Source organism: Aythya fuligula, chromosome 11 (genome assembly GCF_009819795.1).
Source record: "Aythya fuligula isolate bAytFul2 chromosome 11, bAytFul2.pri, whole genome shotgun sequence".
Classification (NCBI taxonomy): Eukaryota; Metazoa; Chordata; class Aves; order Anseriformes; family Anatidae; genus Aythya; species Aythya fuligula.
The window spans coordinates 4,961,213-4,979,824 of record NC_045569.1 but is presented as its reverse complement, the minus strand read 5'-3'; the positions used below and the strand labels follow the sequence as shown (position 1 = coordinate 4,979,824).

The following is an 18,612-nucleotide window of genomic DNA, read 5'->3' as shown; positions in this document are numbered from 1 at the left end:
TGTGCTGCCAAATAATTGAAGAATGCACAGAAAAGAAAGGGCTATAATTATGGAGTGAAACAAAGGGGGAAAATAGATTGAATGTATAGAATAAACCCCTTGGTGGTTGATTAACTTGCAGTAGATAGACATCTTTTTGGTACTTACATGGTTGCAATGGCTATTACTCTGTCTCCTGAAGGAGCAATCAATCATGAACTATGGGAAAGTAGGTGAAATGGCTTAGTTGATCTCTCTTTTGTGGGCTGTGTTGTTCTGTTAAAGAAATTGCTTTCATGATTTAGCTCAGCAAGGAAAATTCAGTATGTTTTTTGGTTGTCCCCTGTGCGGGCTCAAACTCTTCCCTTGAGAATCTGTGCCGTTTGGGTCATTTTTAAAGCGAGGGGAGACCTAGAGCCAGGAATCCTGCAGTTTGTGGTGTTTCCGAAGTATTTTGGAATACTTCTGCTGTCTCCCTTAGCTACCTGTAATTTCCTGGCTGTATCCTAGGGCACTGTGAGAATTCATTGCTGGCTGCAAGGTAACTTGGAAATCATAGGACCTAAGGGCGGGCAGAGACCTGTGAGTCCTGTAGGCCAGGTGCTCTGCTGTGCCCCAGGGAAGGTCTGTGCTAGCTTGGTTGCTGTCGACAGAGGTTGGGGACTGGCCTGCGAGGCAGTGGTACCAGCAGCTCCTCAGGTATTCAGTCCCCATGCTTTGTGTGCTTGTTCTGCTAAGTACGTTTACTTCTTCCTGCTAACTTGGATCACCTCTGCTAAAATTTAAATCCACTGTTCCTTCTCATAAAGTCCATAGACATGGAGAACAACTTGCTGCAAAGAGAAGATGAATAGTTTTGTTTGCTTAATTTAAACTGTTGGTAAGTCTAATTATTGCCCCCTAAGTTTTCTGTTGCATAAGCTAAACAGCTTCAATTTAGTCAGTCGTAGGTTTTACTGAGTAGATGTTACCACTAACCACTTGTATTGTTCTCTAAAGAGTCATCATTGGCCCCCATCTTTCTCAAAGTGAAAAAATAGAGACCTTAATTAAAAAAACTACATAACCTAATTTGCTACTGAAAATCCCTTTCTTAGAATTTTTACTACAACCTAGCAGTAAGACTGTAAGACCTTAAAAGTAAATATTTGCATATCAACGTAAGACACTATGTTGTTATTTTTAGTTGGTTTGATTATTAGATTCTGATTTAAATAGCTAGATTAAACTTTCTTGTGCTATGTCTAGAACTGTTTTACTGTGAAGATTAAGTGGCGTGAAATGACGTTTTATTGCCTTCAGTCATTTGAAGTATCATTTCATATGGAACAATTCTTGTTGCAATGAAGCATGGCAGCCAGAAAGTTCTCTCTGCAACTGGTCAACACTTGTGGCTATTATATTAATTCCTATTGCTGATTAATGAAATAATTCTTATTTTAGTGCTGATTTGACTTGCTTTCAGACTAATGGATTTTAGTCGGTGCCTATATAAATGCCTTTGGCTTCAAAAGAAAAAAAAAAAAGTGCACTGAACCGTCATAGAAACGATTATGATGTAGTCCAGACAAATGAAATGTGCCTTGTCTGAAACCAATGAAGTGTTGGTTTTACAATAAGTAAATTTGACTGCAAACTGGGCTCAGACCAGAAGAGTGTCTCTATATAAGAGTTATCATTTTGTATCTGTGGTAGAGCTACATTAATGTGTAACGTATGTGTGAACTGTGAATATTGACTGAAAAAATAGCTAACTGAAGAACAGCTTATTCAGTTGGTCATATTGTAAGCCAGTGATGTTCTGTTATTGGATATGACTGCAAATATAACAGCCAGAAACCAAGACCTTGTTGCATGTTATTCATAATTCTGACATTATGTGGTTATTAGATTGTACAGGCTATTGGATTTAAAAGGTTGTTGCCAAATGGGGTACCCACAGAAGAAAAAGAGACATTAAATACAGAGACATCTGCTCCCGTTTTCAAATAACACTAGTGAAATGGGGAGCACGTCACACTATTGCAGATGCTTTTTATTATTCAGAAGTAATAATTAAATGCAGTTTTTTCTGTGGTTGGTGATGAAAGAGCGAGAGCAACCTCAGAGGGGGGAAATGTTTCAGATTATGTAGACCACAACTGACTATTCCACAGCAGCACCACAAACCCTACGCTGGCTTGGCTTTTCATATTGTAATGGTATATTCAACCCATGTTTGCAAACCGCATTCCACCAAAGCCTGCCATGTGAATAGCGAGCTGATCAGTAACGTGTGCTGACGGGCATGGGTGGTTTGCAGTTCAGTTAGTGACTGCGCGTGTTATCTGTGACTAGAGGCAAACTATGTAGATGTTAATCTTCTAGTGCTATACAATAATGTTTCAGCCAAAATTATTAACAGAAGCTATGTTTTAGAAGGTCATCCTTTGAAGTGGGGAGAAGTGTCGTGCAGAGGGACATGGCTGTTTCTCCAAAGCTCATTTTGAGGTAGCCAGACACTTGAATGGGGCTGTACAGGTATGGCAAGCAATTGGTTGTGGTTAGTGCCTTTTTTATCTCCCAATTGAAAGGATAGGCATGTGTGCTTGTTGATCAAAGGCTATCTGGAGTATAAGTAAATGCTTAAAGGATGCTAATTTAGAAGAATTATGTGCATATTAACAATTGTGAGAATTGGGCATTGGAAGCCTGCTTTCATTATGATAAACGGGTGATTTAACCAGTTGGAGAAGGGAGACAACAACTGTGCATTTAATTCAAAATGGCTCTATTTTCTGTGTGACAAAGTTAAACACTCTGCCCACTGCGAAACACAAAGAAATCCTGACTACATCTAGCTCCAGAAATGTGTAGAACTTGGGGCACAAGTTCACAGGGAGATGGGTGGTTGTCACTTGTAGGCTGTGCTGATACATTGCCAACATCGAGGTCAGGTTGTTTAAATACTCGACCGCAGCTGGAAGGGTTAACTCTCCTTACAGCAACAGCCTGTGCCATTCCTAATGACAGCACGGTGGAGGTCAGCAGGGAGCTCAGGAGCCCATCCAGCCCAGCCCCTGCCCGAGCAGGCACCCAGAGCACCTTGCCCAGGACCCTGCCCAGGCGACTTCTGGAGATCTCCCAAGAGGAGACCCCACAGCCTTTCTGGATGACCTCTGGCAGTGCTCGGTCACTGCACAGTGAAGAAGTGCTCCCTGATGTTCAGGTGGAGCCTTCGTGTTCCAGTCTGTGCCCGTTGCCTCTTGTCCTGCCACTGGGTGCCTCTGAAGAGAGCCTGGTTCCATCCTCATTTTAGATGTAGCACTTAGGGATATGGTTTAGTGGAGGACTTGGTAGTGTTAGGTCAGAGGTTGGACTAGGTGATCTTGGAGGTCTCTTCCAACCTAGGTGATTCTGTGATTCTCATTTGTAATCCTTCATAGCTGTATCCAGAGGAAAACGCCCTCTTTTGGGGGCTCTTCTTTGTTTCCCTGTCCATGTGCTGCTGAATGGTGTGCACAGGCTAAATAGCGCTGAATGCCTGAGACCAACAATTTGTCTCGTATTTCTGCTTATTGAGTTTGATAGTGATTTCTGTGAATGTGGGTTTGGGCATGTCATCCTAAGCAGTTCTTTTCCTTGAGGTATTCTGGGAAGAGCATGAATTAATAATGAGGGTGGAAGGGAAGTGGTGGTATAAGAGTTAACTATTGCAATATTTTTGCCTGGTTGGCACTCAGCCTGTCTTCTTACGTTACCACTTTCCTAAAAAGTTCCACATTAGAAGGGAGTTCCTGAAATATTTTTGCAGCCTGAGTTTGCCAGTAGCAATTTCCATTGTTCAGCCATCAGAGTGGAAGAGAGCAGTCAGTATTTGTTGACCTAAGCTGTCACCAAAGATGACCTTACCTCCTGATTTTTGCTAATATCGACACCGTTTTCAGTGCAAAGCTTTGCATTGCACAATGTTTTCCATTGTTGAGGACTAAAGAGAACCTACGCTATCCAGTGAGTCCTAAACCATATCCATTCATCTGAATGGATGGTGGCTGTAGGAGACCTGCTGTACTAGCAGAAGAGGCAGCCACCATCAGGAAATGGATAAGGCAAGTCACTTCCCATGTAGTTCAGTTCCATTATGTGATGCAGAGTGAAGGGCTTAGAAAAGATATCAGTACTACCTTCATGTTACACTGTCAGTTCTTGTTCCTAAGTCAATCTGTTGTGTCTACAGGTTCCCCAGAGGATAGAAGAGCAAAGCGATGCCTCTGAAGATAGCGGTGCAGGAATCCCAGGCATGTGGGGAAGTTGGGGCCCCTGGTCTGCCTGCTCTAGGAGCTGCAGTGGAGGTGTGATGGAGCAAACACGGCCCTGCCTCCCAGCATACTACCGCGAAAGGGGCTACCGACGGCCAGGGCGGCAGTACCCGGCCTCAGAGAGAACTCTTGCTCACCAGAATCCCCGCCACCGCGAGGACTCACTGACTGCTTATCCTGGCCACGTCATTTCTGCCATCCGTACGTCTGTGCCGCTTCACAGGAATGAAGAGCAGCAGCTTTGGGCTGGCCTTCGGGCCTCTGTTTCTTCAGGAGGCCACAATACCAGCCACCTGAGCAGGGCAGCTCTGCGAGGCAGCCGGCATTCTCAGTCCCAGAGGCATAACGCCAAGGCAGAAAAGAGGTACGGTGTCTGTGCACACGTTTTTTTCTTGCTATGAATGATATATGTAAAGAATGGCACATCAGAGTAGAGTCAATATTTTTTTAATACCTATGGAAAAGTCATTAAAGATTAAGGCCGACTTTCATAATGTTTGCCATCTTCTGTGAAAGTCAGTAATCAAACCTATGTTGATTACTGATATGATAATACCCCTGGACATATATAATAATTTTACAGCTGTGCTAAGCAGCTTACTTTATTTCTCTTTAAAATTTGGTTTACTGAGATATTTTTCCTTTTCTGTTACTTATTGGATGCTCCCATCTCCTTTGTAATAATAAAAATCTTAAGTAGTAGCTTTATCGTTAGATTCTTAACTTCAAGATCCATTCTAATTTTAATTGATTGAAAAAAATTTTTTGTGAAACATTTTGGGAAGAATGGCCACCTGTCTGTTCACTTTTTCTAATCAAAACTGTGTTTTTGTTTTGCTTTTTTTTTTTCCAGAAAGTTTCTATTTTGGGCTTTCTGTTTCCCTTTGTTTTCTACCACCTCTTTTAGCAAAATTTCCTGTTTGAAACAAAAATAAAGGTGGGGGGGTGGAGTGGGTTTTAATACATAAAATATTTTAAACAGTCTACCTGTTGCTATCAACTTTTTAGTATTTGCTGTTCAGTCTTTAAGGCTGGATTGAACTGTGCTGTTACAATTGATTTCAACAACCTCTCCTTTCTGGAAAAACGCTTTGTTCTCTTCTTAGATACTAGTCTTCCATTTGTTGCAGCTAAAACTATCAGGTTTTTATATATGTGTATGAAAAGAAAACAGATGTGTTTCCAGTTTGGAAACTGAGGAGAACAGGCATGGAAGATCCCCTGGGAGGGAGTGTTCCTGAAACTTCTGTATTCTGTCTTTCCTCAGATTATGTGTTCCAGCAGGTGGAAGTTCTCTGCTTCTTTCCCTCTCAGCCCTCTTTTGGGAGATGTGTGGAGTGATTTTTATTTGAGTGTGTGTGGTGGTACTTTTTTTTTTTTTTTTTTTTTTTTTTTTTTTAAAAAAAAAAGCATACAAAACCTCTTTCTTATCTGCTTCTTTAGGATTCTTAGGTGAAGCAGTCAACCGTAATTCCCTCTCCTTTTTCAAGACCTCTTACTGGCCCTAGCCAAAAAAAGCAATGTTACCTTGAGGCAATATTCTAGCCTGATGCAATTAAGACAGCATGACTCTTCATTTTCTGGTGATAAAGACATCCTCGGTCCCTGCAAGAAACTTTCTCTGTCTAAAAGAATATTTGAAATTGGAAATTAAACTGTTTTCCTTCTGTTTGTCTCAATAAAACTTAAATTTCAAAGAGTGGGACCAGATGTTCAGATGCTGATCATCCTAGGTGTTGGCCGTTTCCTTTAATCACTGCTCTTTCTTTCAAAGCCATGCAGACGGATAGCCTCGAAGTTCTGAGAATAACTTTAATGTTGCACAGATGATCTTACAAGAACTCTGAGAATGCCAGAGGTAGACTTCTATGAGCAGTGTTAACAAGACCAAATTGAGAAAAGAGTCGTATTTTCTTTCTTCTGTTTTCCTACTTAATCATTTAGCATAATGCATTTCTGTTCGGAGCTGCACAGCGTAACAGATACAGGTTGTAGTACATAGCTGAGTTATTACTAATGTTGGAAGCTTGGCCTTGAACCATCGGCACAAAGTCATTCAAAGCCTGTTTGCTCCAGCCCCTTGGCACTTTCTGTCTCCAAGGAAATCCCAGCTGGCCTGGCCTCTGCAGCAGACCTGCCAGGCTGCGGGCACAGCTGGGCTTCCCTCCCCTTGGGCTCTGCCTTGCTGCTCTGGTGGCCTCTGCAGGTTGGGAGAGACTGGAACAGTTTGAAACAACTGCTGCACTTACGGCCGGAAAGGGAGAGGACAATGAGCAGAAAATAAATCTGACTGCTTGCAGAAGTGAAGCTATTTCCTAGTAAACGCCTTGCAATATGAAATACTAATATGACTGTAATGTCTGTTATGGCTCCACTTTCCTGCGTGATGGAGGTCTTTGCTTTTGAAAATCGCAGTGCACAATGCAAGCTTCTGTATCGCAGCAGATATCCACCCCCACTGCCCTTACACTGCCCCTTGGCAAAAGACTGTGGATTTAAGGTTGGTGTTTTAATCTTATTTGCGTAATAAGTTATTTCCATCTTGTATTAGGAGGGTCCCTGGTGGCTTTAAAGCCTGCAGTATTGCATAACTTTCAGATTCTTTGGTGGTGACTGTGAAAACAGAATGCAAAGAGAAATGTTACTTGAAAATGAAATTGTAGGAATGACAAAAATTAAGTTTCCCTTAATTTACAAAGTCCAGAGGACAAACCTTCTTTACAAAGAAGATTTCTGGTCCTGTTGGTGATAAGGAAAATGAATTTCAAAATGTAAGTTACTTTAGATAGGATTTTCTTACTGTGGAACAGTGTTAAATGTTCACTGAATGGTTGATAATGGAAAATGACATCAGGCTATTAGGAAAAAAAATCTGTTTTCACAGTGTATACAGTCAGGGAAAACTTTCAGGGATATTTCTATTTGCTGTATTGGACTATATGAAAGCTGTAATTTTAGGAGACTTTCATAAAACAATAAAAGAGAGATGAACGTTTGTGACTGAGATAAGCTCACACTTGACAGCGTGGTAAAATGAAATGGGATGGCTTCCAAGGCAAACACATTTTAACAGCAGTCCTTCAGAGCAGCCAAATATATTTGTATCATTTAGCAACAAGTGGAAAAGTTCTCTGCCTACTTCCAGGCAGCTGACAAAGAACTGTTCAGTTCCTTTAGCAAAGCTCAACATATAATTTATCTATCATAAACTGTAAAGTACCTTGTCTGTGAAGGAGGATATTCACATTTTCAGTTTTTGAATGCTAGTTCATGTGTGTTTAAGTTAGGCTTTAGAAACCACAGCTCCACATGAAGCTTGGATTTGAGGTACCTACAGCCTACCGAGAAGCCTAATGTAAAGTCATGTGAAGTACATTTAGCCATGTAAAATTTAAGCGTTCTCCTCTTTCTCATTGTGAGTTCTTGCATAACTGAAATGTGCTAGGAAATGATAGTCACTGGAATGAGGATGGAAACACAGAAAGAAGCTGCTGGTTCTCTGGGTTGTCCGCTGGCAAAGGAGGGGAGCTCTTTGCAGCTTTGAAGAGTGGAGTTCCCATTAGCACAGCCTTGTTTTCTACTTCTTCCGGACAAAATGTGTGGAGCATACCGTACAATGAGAAAAAACAAGAATGAGGAGATGATGTAAAAATATGAAAGTATTTAGGCATCTTTAAAGAGAGGCACGTATGGAAAAGTAATAAGGGCATGCCAAAGGATGACAAATGGTTTAAGAGTGAAAACGCATCTTGAAAGGAAATATCATTCGTGGACTAGGTTACAGTACTTATTAAATGTTGCATTTCTAAGTCTCTTTTTTGGTGAGAGAATTGTTGGTTTCTCTTCTCTACATGCACTTGCTGACTGTGCTTGGCTCCACGTTGTTTCAGTGTGGGGCTCACCCATCGCGCATCCATCACACACACAGACCCTCAAAGGGCAGTTTGAATTGTCAGCTACTTTCCAGCATTAAAAATACTTAGATTAGACCATTGAGAGGCAGCTGGACTTGCTTATTTTCCAATTTTCAGCTATCTCAAGCAACTGTTAGGATGCTTTGCAACTGCCACCTTTACTTTCTCTGCAAGTGGATTTTCATGGTGGAGAGGCAAAACCTCTGTGTCCATCTATAAGTGCTGAGGGTGCTTTGTGCTGGGTTAAACACCAACATATGTGGTTCTTACTGGCAGAAAGAAAAAATAACATTCGTATTAGGTTTATCAACAGAATAATGAAATAAGTAGGTTTAGATAAATAGCGCATGCTTAAAGAAATATGTTGTTATGGAAAGGGTTTCCCTAAAGCTCTTTTTGTATTTGGAAATGGATAGAGAGGAAAGATTTGCACTGAGGATATAATCCAAAAATCATCAAGTCCACACACGGCCGTAGCTCTGTGGTCTTTGTTCTGCTGCCAGCCGCTGACGTGAAAGTCTGCTGTGCTGCCCGGTGCCCTGCGTGCGCTTTGAGGGCTGTGGGCAGTGGGAAGGAAGAGCGTATCGTTTAATGTCAAAGCAGCTTCCTTATGAAGGAAGCTCCTTTCATGGACACTTTGACCAGGCAAATGTGGGCCATTTGGTCGGCAGGGCCAAAGTTAACCTCTGAAGGCACAATCCGGTTGTTATTTCCTTACCCAATGTAAGCATCGTTAGCTGCGTGTTCTGGTGTAATTGTTATTACCCGTTCTAGTCAGCTCCAATTGGTAGAGGTGGACAGAAGTTGACCCTCAGGTTCAAGAAAGTAGTATTTGCTCCAGTTCTCAGGCTTTATATTTATTGGCGTGGGCGTTAGGTCATTTTCACATTTGGACTAGAAACCCCAGCTCAAGTACTAAGCCATCTCTCCTTTCATTATTTTCCTAACAGAAAGAAAACGTGATGCACTTCAGCCCAAACCCACCACGGTTATAAAAGCTTATTGGGGGTCGATGTGCGTGCAGGAGGAAGGCAGAGAAGGATTTGATCCTGTTCTGAGGAAATATTTTCCAGAAAAATCTAAAAAGCAACAGTAGTAATCAAAGAATTCTTTTTGGTGGCACTTGGGGGGATTTAAAGCCATATGAGAAAGATGTTTATTTTCATTCTGAATAAAATTCCAAACAACTTCTAATAGCAATAAAGAGCTCCCTGTGAGGAATTTCCTGGCAAAACGAACAGCGAACTGAAGCTGTTGTGACCTCAGGTTGACTTTGTGCTGTCCCACCTCTCATCGGGTTATTAATCCCCGCAATAGTCTCTGGATCTCACTTATTATTACCTAATTACTATCGGTTTTTTTTATGCTACTGTGAGCATACTTTGAGTGGTATTACCAAAACTGAAAACCTAGCACAATATTATTATTGCAAGCCAGCCCTCACACTTCCTTGCTCCTACTGCTGAACATTTCAGGCTTTCCTGAAGTGGGGTGCTGGAGGACAGGCAGGGAAGCGAGGACGCTGTTCGTGTACCATCAGGCACACCACAGTGCAGTTTTCCAGTGAATTACTGAGAGGTCAGAAAGGGGTAGAAATGCAACAAAGCTCCCATCATGTTTTTGATACATCTCAACAGGGTTATGTGCTTCCTTGCACCGAATGGTGATGTTATTCAATAAAACCTTGAAGACAAAGCTCAGGGGCAGAACCTGTAGACTCGCAATGAAACTTTCGTGTGATCAGAGGCATTATTCTCGTCATAGAAAAAGAAGACCGTAGGATCTGGGTTCAAGTTATGGAGTCCTTACTCAGCGTTGACATGATACAAATGAGGTTACGTAGCACTTGCTGGGAGATAAGCAAAAGCCAAGGTGGGAAGTTTGTGTACTAATAAATTACTTCTGTGCTAGACAGGGCTATTAGTCATGATCTCTGAGGATGGAAAAAATCATTTGCGATAGTCCAGATGTATCTGTCTTGTATTAATTCAAGCTGTTGAGACCTGCTCCCAAGAGACAATTTACCTAGTGACATTTTTCATATTCTATCAGGAAAAATATTTTGGCCTATAATACTTTACAGAAATGACAGAAGAATCATCCCTGTCAAATATACTCACAGCAGTTTTAATACTCACATGCATACTCAGACACAACACGTGTTTTTATAATCATAATGGATTGAAGGGTATCTCTTTTAAAACAGATCGCATAACATCAATTTCTGAAATCCTTTTTTTCCTTTTTTGACTCCTACACAAAATTAAACCAACTTGGTTTTGTGATTTTGGGGGGAGTGGGAGGATAGTGAATATCCAGAAATCACGCTGAGGTTACAAGAGATGTAAACCAAACGACTTAGTTACATTGGTTTAGGTACCTTGATAATGAAAATCAGAGTAAAAGCAATGCCTACACCAATTTAATTGCAATGAAATGTGTTGATGAGGTGTGAATAACATGGTATAATGCAGCAAACAAATTTGGTGATGATGACTCCACTTTCTAATGTGTGACATTATTCTCAGCAGGGGTGGTTTAACTCTCTTGTGACCAGACATGTGGCAAAGATAACTGCTCACCACTTTAAGGCTATTTTCTAGGTCAGTGAGCAGATAGGCGTGCGTTTTCGTAACATAAAACAGAGTCAAAGGTCTTCTTTCTTTCATTCATGTTGAAATGATTTTCTCCAGATTAAATTATAGCTGGTGAAAAGTGAGTATCTGGAATGCAAAACTGCACGGCGCTGTGGTACAGTACTGAGAGGTGATACACAGTGGGCTTTCATGTGGATCAACCTGGTTATTGAGAGCTTCCCCTTCTGAGCAGAGGGAAATATGTTCCCCAGCACCAGTATATCATTTTCATAGTTAATGATGCCTGTGAAAGAATCTGCAAAAATACTATGAGGTACAAACCAGGATAAGACAGTTTATTTTGTGAGTTAAGAAAAGGCAGCCAAAAATGTGGGGTGGACAGTCTTTTTAAAGTAAACCTTATTAGCTGTGTGTCTAAGAACATTTAAAATGTGCTGGAAAATTGAAAGCAGTAGGAGGGCTAGAAAGCAAATGATTGAGTAGGACAGTTGTAGGTCAGTTACAGTTTTCACATATGAAGGAAAAAAGCAGTATCTGAAAATTTTAAGGATGCTTTTTTAGGAATAATAAAAATAATAAAGTGCATTTGAAAATACATATACCCACACTTGGCCTGTAACAGAAACTTGTGTAACTAGGATCTCTCTTTTTTTTTTTTTTTTTTTTTTCACTCCGTTTAAAGTTGAAGTTTTTTGTCCGCAAAGACTTCTTGGTCTCCACTTACTTTTTGTTTAATTACATTTCATGTGTTGGAACAAAATTTTAATAAATTGACTGCTGATAGGAATAGCAAATAAGTCACTTTTCTTCAGAAACAAGATCAGTGCAATCGAATTTATTAAATACTTGAACTGAATGCAAATGGGTAGTGTCCTTTACAAGTTGTCAGTTATAGTAATGTGTGCTCCTAGATAATATTTTGGAACATAGCAAAATATCTAGGTTAAATCTTGCTATGGTTATCCACAGATTGAAGTTAGAATGTATGTAACTGATTTAGGTGAAGAGGATTTGACCCACTGATTTAAGTATGCCTACAGTCCTTTTAAAATCACTCAGGGTAGTAGGAACTGAAACGTAAGGCTTTGACAAGGCTCTAAAGGGTTGAGCTCATTTAGGACTGAATTTCTAGTGGGAATCAGAGATGCATACTTTTGGAATATTTCATTTACAAACAGAAAATGGAAAAGAATTACACAATCAAAAGCACAAATCCCCAGGTGAGAAGAAGAGGAGCCCAAAGCATGCCTGGTTCCTGGGCACCCAGAGCAGCATCAGGCTGTGTGTGTGGTTGGCTGAGCCAAAAATCTTGACCAAAATCTCAACAAAATTAAAAGAAGGTGCCCGGTGTTTGTTTCGCATCAATCTGAATGCTCTGTGATGAGCTGCTGTAACAGCTTTCCGTAATGGTGGTGGTTGTGACTGGGCATGCAGGCAAGGAAATTGTCTGTTATGGTTTACAGAATATTGCCTTTCAGTAGGAAGGAGTAAATCTGGATAAATGAAACAGCACAAAGCCTGCAGTTGGTGTGCAGTTTTTCCTCCTCAGGCCTGGTGAAACTGGTGGCTCGGGGAATTGCCTTAGGGAGCAAAAGTCCTAAGAAAATTATTACTACATCGTTCCCTGAAAAACTGAGCAAAATGTTGGTAACTGGAAAGGGAGGGAATTAGCAGTTTCTTTGGGTTCGTTTTAGGCATCATTTCAACCGTAGGACAAGTCTTTTGTGGTGTCATCAACAAGATGTTTGCTAATGTTCAACCTTGCAGCTCTTCATTTACAAGAGAAGTATTCTGATAGAGAGATAAGTTGAAGGATTTAATGCAAAGCTCATGTAAAACGCATTCCTTACTTTGTCTGACATCAGAGGAGAAAGAAATCAAGTTATGCTTCAGATGGAAGTGAGCCAGGGAACCTCTGTTTAGAGAGCTATGGGAGAAGTATAAGGAGAAATGAAGTGATGGAAAAAGGGAAAGAATGAAAAGATACGTATGAGAGTGGCTTTGTGAAGAGCACTTCAGAGAGCAGGTAAAAGCCTAGAAAATCTGTAATGTTACTTGTGTATTTTAAAGATGTTATGTATCCTTGGTTCAAAGAGGGTTTCTGTCAATATAAATAACCCTCCCACCAGCTCAGGAAGTACTTCATTCTTAGTGAACCTCAAGAACACTTGAGGTTCAAAGCATTGTTCTTAGATGGTAAGCTCTGAGGCAATGATAATGCATTTATTTGCCTGTTGAAGGACACGTATGTGTGGGGCTACAGTTAGGAAAAGCTACTGCAACAAAGTCCCTTTTTGTTGCTCAAAATGTGCTGTAAAAGTTCTTGGTATTCTCAGCTGACTTGTCCCTAACATGAGAGAAATTGCAAATGATGAGACCGATAAGAATACTAGCCAATAATACATATTTTAACATATAATTGCTACAGTCCTTACACTAACAGCTCAAAGACTGATTTCTTGTACTTGTCTGGGCAAATGTGTTTTTGAAATCAAGAATATATTTTGGTTGGCTTAAGTTTAAAGGTGCTCATCACTTTGTTTTTTAAAGTGCTAAACAGATTTGTCTGAACTATCAGGGAGGTGTGTGTGTATGTGGGAATTACGCCTAACAAGATTGCCAGATCAGCACTAAACAGCTGTTATGCCTCTCCTTGAGATAAACACAATAGATCAGAGATGTCTACTGGCTATGGTCTGACATGAAACACTTTGTGCTGTTACTTGCTTTTCAACGTATATTTTCTCTAAAGCAATAATTTGCCTTTAGATGATAACTCTGTTCTTGGTGGCATTTTTCCCCTCTGGTTTTCCGTAGCAAAAGCTTTGTCAGAGTTGTTTAAAGCTCACATCTTGCTCATTCTGGGTTTTCAGTTTTTGCCTGGGAGATGTTGGCTGTAGTTGTTAAACTTCGCTTCTGTGGCAGTACATCCTCAACATCCTACTCATGCTCTTCTTAATTATTGTTATGTTAAGAAAGATGAGTCCGTTGGTTTTTAGCATACCTAGATATGCATCGTCTCCTGCTTTTAAAATGTCACTCTAGCTTAAGTCTGGGTAAGACACAAGGTTGAGGGGGTGCTGTTACTTGCCGATTCTTTTTTCTTCCTTTACTTGTTGCAGGAAATGAGAATGCAGCCCAGCTCTGACCTGAGTTGTGATGATGGTTGGTTGGTTGCTTGGTTTGCTCATTTGTTTTAAAGAATTTAAAAAATGGGGAAGAAAAAAAAAAAGGGAGGAAAAAAAAAAAAAAGAACAATAAAGAGGAGCTTTCCAAACCATGTTTTGAGGAGGAGAAGTGAATAATGAGGGTCATGAGAAGGAATTAGTAAGTATAAGTCCTGCTGTCAACTGAAAACTCCCAAAGAGCCATCAGGGCTTCGCCTACCTCCGTCTCCTACCAGCAGATCAGAGCTGGTTTGAATTAGCACAAATCAAACAGTGACACCAAGGTTAGTTCAATTCTGATTATGAAGTTTCTACCCTGAGAAATACAAAAGCTAATTACCACCAGGCTATTTTTACAATCTTCTTAATTGCATTGCAACAAACTACATTCCTAATTTTTAAGGATGTTGCCAAGTGTGAAGGAAAGGTGCTTTAAGGCAAAACAGACAGAGCTAAGAATAGTTTCCATCTAGGCAATACTGGTTTAAATGAGTGCATAAACACTAATAAAAATGTTAATAACTAGACATTGAGTATTCCACTTTGTTTCCAGCAGTTTGTATGTTGAAAGAAATGTGAAATTCCCAGCTACAAGCAGTTAACCTTCCGTTTCATAGGAAGGGTGTTCCAGTGAAAATTCCAGATCGTAATTACTGCACCACCTGAGCAGAATGAAACTTGTATTCAGCAGCACACTGCGGCTGTAGTTGGGTTATGCTGGCCCTGGCTGTTCTGAGGAGTGGACTCACGCTGGGTGAGCCTTGATGCAAGCAGTCATGGCATCAGAAGGGTGCTGGCATCTTAGGATACCAGAAATGGTGCCTCATTTCTTCATCAGTGGGGATTTCAACACCATTTTCTGATTACAGTGTAGAAGGAGTTGTCAAGATGAAATAGTAACTAACAGTACTTGTTGTAGTAACTGTTGTTACTGCTTTGACTTCTTAGAAGCTGTTGTTGAATGGTTGTTGCAGCAATCAACCATTTTACAAGAAAATGTCTTCCTTCAAAATCATTTTTTCCTAGTTTCTGCAAATAAGTTGGCGAGTTGATTCCAGCAGCTTTGGGACACTTTGTGCAACAATGAGTCTGTCTTTCCTATAATATTTATGCTATCTTTAAGACTGGGATTTGTGCATTTCATTGTCTTATTCCAGGCTGGGGAGTCCTAGTTTGCGTGCAGTTTCTTACATATCCTTCAGTTCTTATTCATGACCCTGAAGTGGAGATGAAAAGTCAAACATCAGTCTCATTTCTGACCTCTTGCTCAACCTCTCCAAGACTGCCAGCCAGCACATCCTCGCGGCAGGTCAGACATGTCCAGCTGTTCCTCTGTGGAAGATTCTAGTGTTTGTTGCTGCCATAAATTTGGCATTAGAAGGCTGAGACAGAAGCATATTCCTACCCTTGTACTGGTCTGCAAATGGCTTGTTGCTGTTACTCTCAGCTTTCTCCCCCTGCTAATGCCAAATGCGAGCAACCTGACTAGATCATAAATTTCAGGAGCTGATTGCAACAGACCTGGCAGCCTCTCTGTCCCTGCCAGGGCACTGGCATGAAGCAGGCCATCGTGCACTTTGGGACAGCAGCCCACGTAGTCTGTGCTCCCTGCAATTAAACGTTGCCTTCCTTCATGCCAGGAGCTGCTGCTGAATTTTGGGTCTTGGACCCTTCAGGTTTGGTGTGGTCGGCTTGGCGAGAAAACTGTTTTTGGTCAGACTCCTTAGAGACTGGGGCCAGTGAGAATAAGGACTTGAATCTATTTTCCAAGATGAACCACTTTGCTCCAAAATCTCAGGTGCATCGCAAGAACTCTAATACTGAAGTTTTTCCAGAGTGACAAAATATGACCAGAAATCTCAGGAAAGGAGGACTTTTTTTTTTTTTTTAACTTGATTTTACTCTTGTTTGGAAATTAAGGGTTATGTTAAAAATGAGAAATGGCAGCAACGTAGGAGAAGCCAATTGATATGGCCATTTACAAATAAGCAAAGAAGCAAACAACATACACACAAAACTGTGCTCATTTAAATCCCCTTGTTTTTAGTCTCATCTTCTGAACTAATTGCCATTCATAATTTCTTTATATTTCCTGTCCTGTCTCCTTACAGGAAGCTAATTTTCCCCTCCCTTAATACCAGAAACCCTCGTACTGCTTTTCTCTACTGTAACCACCAAAAACCCACCTCAGCAATGGCCATCACGGTCACAGAGCAGATTAACTGGTATAAACAGCCCGAGAGTGCTGGCCGCTTATCTGCCAGGGTAAATCAACACTCTTGTTCACACATCCTTGAGCCAGGAAGATTGATTAAAAGCCCCACGTGGCCCCAAAGCTAGAATGTTAAGTAAAGGACTTCCACGGTTTCCATGTAACAAGAGTCTGGGGAGAATGTAAGACTGAGGAGGAAAACAAACACAAGAAAAAAACAAACCCAACGAAAAGTCTTTGATCTGGTGACTGTCTGATACCTGTAGCGTTGCAGTTTCTAGAAAACAAGAACGTCAATTTATCACCTCTGTTTTTCACTGCAGTTCAAGTCTATTATTTTATATGTATTAAAGTATATAAATATATTTTATGGACAGAAGGCAAATGACCTTTTCTAAAATGACCTTTTCTCCCTTCCTGAGCTGCAAAGGTTAACCAGAACAGCTGTATTCACAGATTGCTCTCAACTGGGAGAAATATTTTTGTGAACTTTTTTCTTCAGACTGCTGCAGTAGAACAAGACCTGGTGGGACGCTGAGCTGCACAGGATGGCAAGGAAAATGAGTGCAAGTGGGCCTGTTGCTTGCAGATAAAATTCCAGGCTTAATCCTCTCCAGTACTATGACCCAAATGTCGTATTACTCATTTCATTTGTAATTTGGAGGGGAGTTTCTAGACTGGGTCTGCTGAGTTTCTGTGGGTGTGTGGGAGACGGAGCTTTCCAGCGAGCACCTCCCGGCTGGCTCAGAGTTCTGTGCCCAGAGGTGGGGCACGTCTGTGGGGCACTAGCATCGCTGTGTGATGCTGGTTTCAAGTCCTGTGCCTGAGTTTGTCCATCACGATCCATTAGGAGTGAATGAAACTCCTTGGGTCCTGGGTGCTGGTGAGCAAACTCTCAAGCTATTGTCATAGTTGTGCATTGTACAACGTGTGCTCAGGTAGGGGATCAACCTCAGCGTTGAGGACAGCACATGAGGACATCTCCTTTGAGACACTCTCTCCTCAAATACAGCTCTCGTGCCTTTGGTTTTTCCTTACTATACTTCTCATATGTGGTTTTATTCATGCTTAACATGGCCCAAAACATGGGGTCTGCAGTAAGTGAAAAGGAGATTCATGTTCAAGAGAGCAGGCATCAAACTTCTGTTTCTGTCAAACATTTATATAATGTTTTAGTAATGTACCATGAAAGGTGGGCTTTTATCTTGAAAACATAAATTGGCAGGTCATGAATTATTAATTAAATGTGTTGCTAATCCATACCTTGTGTATCTTTAAAGAAAACAAAAACAAAAAGTAAAATTTAAATTTGCTGGCCAGAGGGAGGAAAAAATAAGTTCTCTACCATAATAAGACTGTTTTCCTGTGTTTGTCATCCTTTCCAGATATGTTTTAGTAATATTTTTATCTTCCCCATCCTTTTTCTCTCTGTTTATATTTGAGTAGCAAATGAGGCAGAACCACAGGAGGCCTTTTAAATGGATAGAAAGTGTTTAATGATCTTTGCCATACTGCATTCAAATGTTCCTCTGTCGTTACCCAAATCCACAGTAGGGATTCCCTGCTGTTATGTATCTCAAGCTCCTCAGGAACATGGTTATGAGTTTCAGGAATATGGCTTTGATTCTCAGTATTTCCATCTTAAAGGAGAGTCCTGTGGATTAAAAGAACACCAAAGTTACCACCCCACTGTTGCTTTGCACTGAGTAACTTAGACAAATAGCAAGTTATGTGAGTATCCAATAGCTCATTCACTTATTCGTTCAGTAACTGTTTTTTCTCTCTCCCTGTTTTTAGAAGCAGAAACAGAAATCCTATTGGTCCAGGAAAGTATGGATATGGAAAAGTGCCTTACATTTTGCCTTTACAAACTGACACTGGTCAGCAGCCGCAGAAACTTCGGAGGCAGCGACAGTCATCGAGGAACCACGCATTTCATCAGAGTCCAAGTCTCATGAACTCTTACAGCCAGTCAGCTAGCCCTTCACTTCAACATGGGAATCTTTATCAAGAAGAAGGGGGGCCTCAAGCTGGACACCAAGTCCTGGGACCCTCAGTTTATCAGACATCTTCATTTCCAGTCTCTCAAAACTTGTTTCATAGCAGTGACTCAAGCCATCATGGGTCTGCATCCCATCAGGCAGTCCAGGGTCAGCCCCAGCCTCAAAGGGCTGCAGCTATTGTATGCGTTGGCACCTACAAGCAATATAAACTCTGCAACACAAATGTAAGTCTGGATTTCTTGTATTTAATTTTGGGCAGCTGTTGGTTTTCCCTAATGTGCTAAATGTTCATATAGTCAAGAAGTTAAGTTGAGCACTGGTTTTTAATTTTTTGAGTATTTTTCATGTACTTACTCTAAAAGTGTCTTGGTGAATACTAAAAGTAGATGTGTAATATAGTAGTTACCTAAAAACATCCCTTGAAGGATTTAAAGCAGTCACT

The 18,612-nt window shown here is 40.9% G+C and overlaps 1 protein-coding gene across 1 annotated transcript in view; it reads left to right on the top strand.

Annotated features, from left to right (window-relative positions):
* Positions 1 to 18,612, top strand: part of THSD4 (thrombospondin type 1 domain containing 4) — a 288,225-nt gene that overhangs the window by 34,698 nt on the left and 234,915 nt on the right. The window contains exons 4-5 of the mRNA XM_032195197.1: positions 4,196 to 4,641; positions 17,965 to 18,394. Of these exons, the coding sequence (XP_032051088.1) occupies positions 4,196 to 4,641; positions 17,965 to 18,394 (876 nt within the window). The remainder of the gene's footprint in view (positions 1 to 4,195; positions 4,642 to 17,964; positions 18,395 to 18,612) is intronic.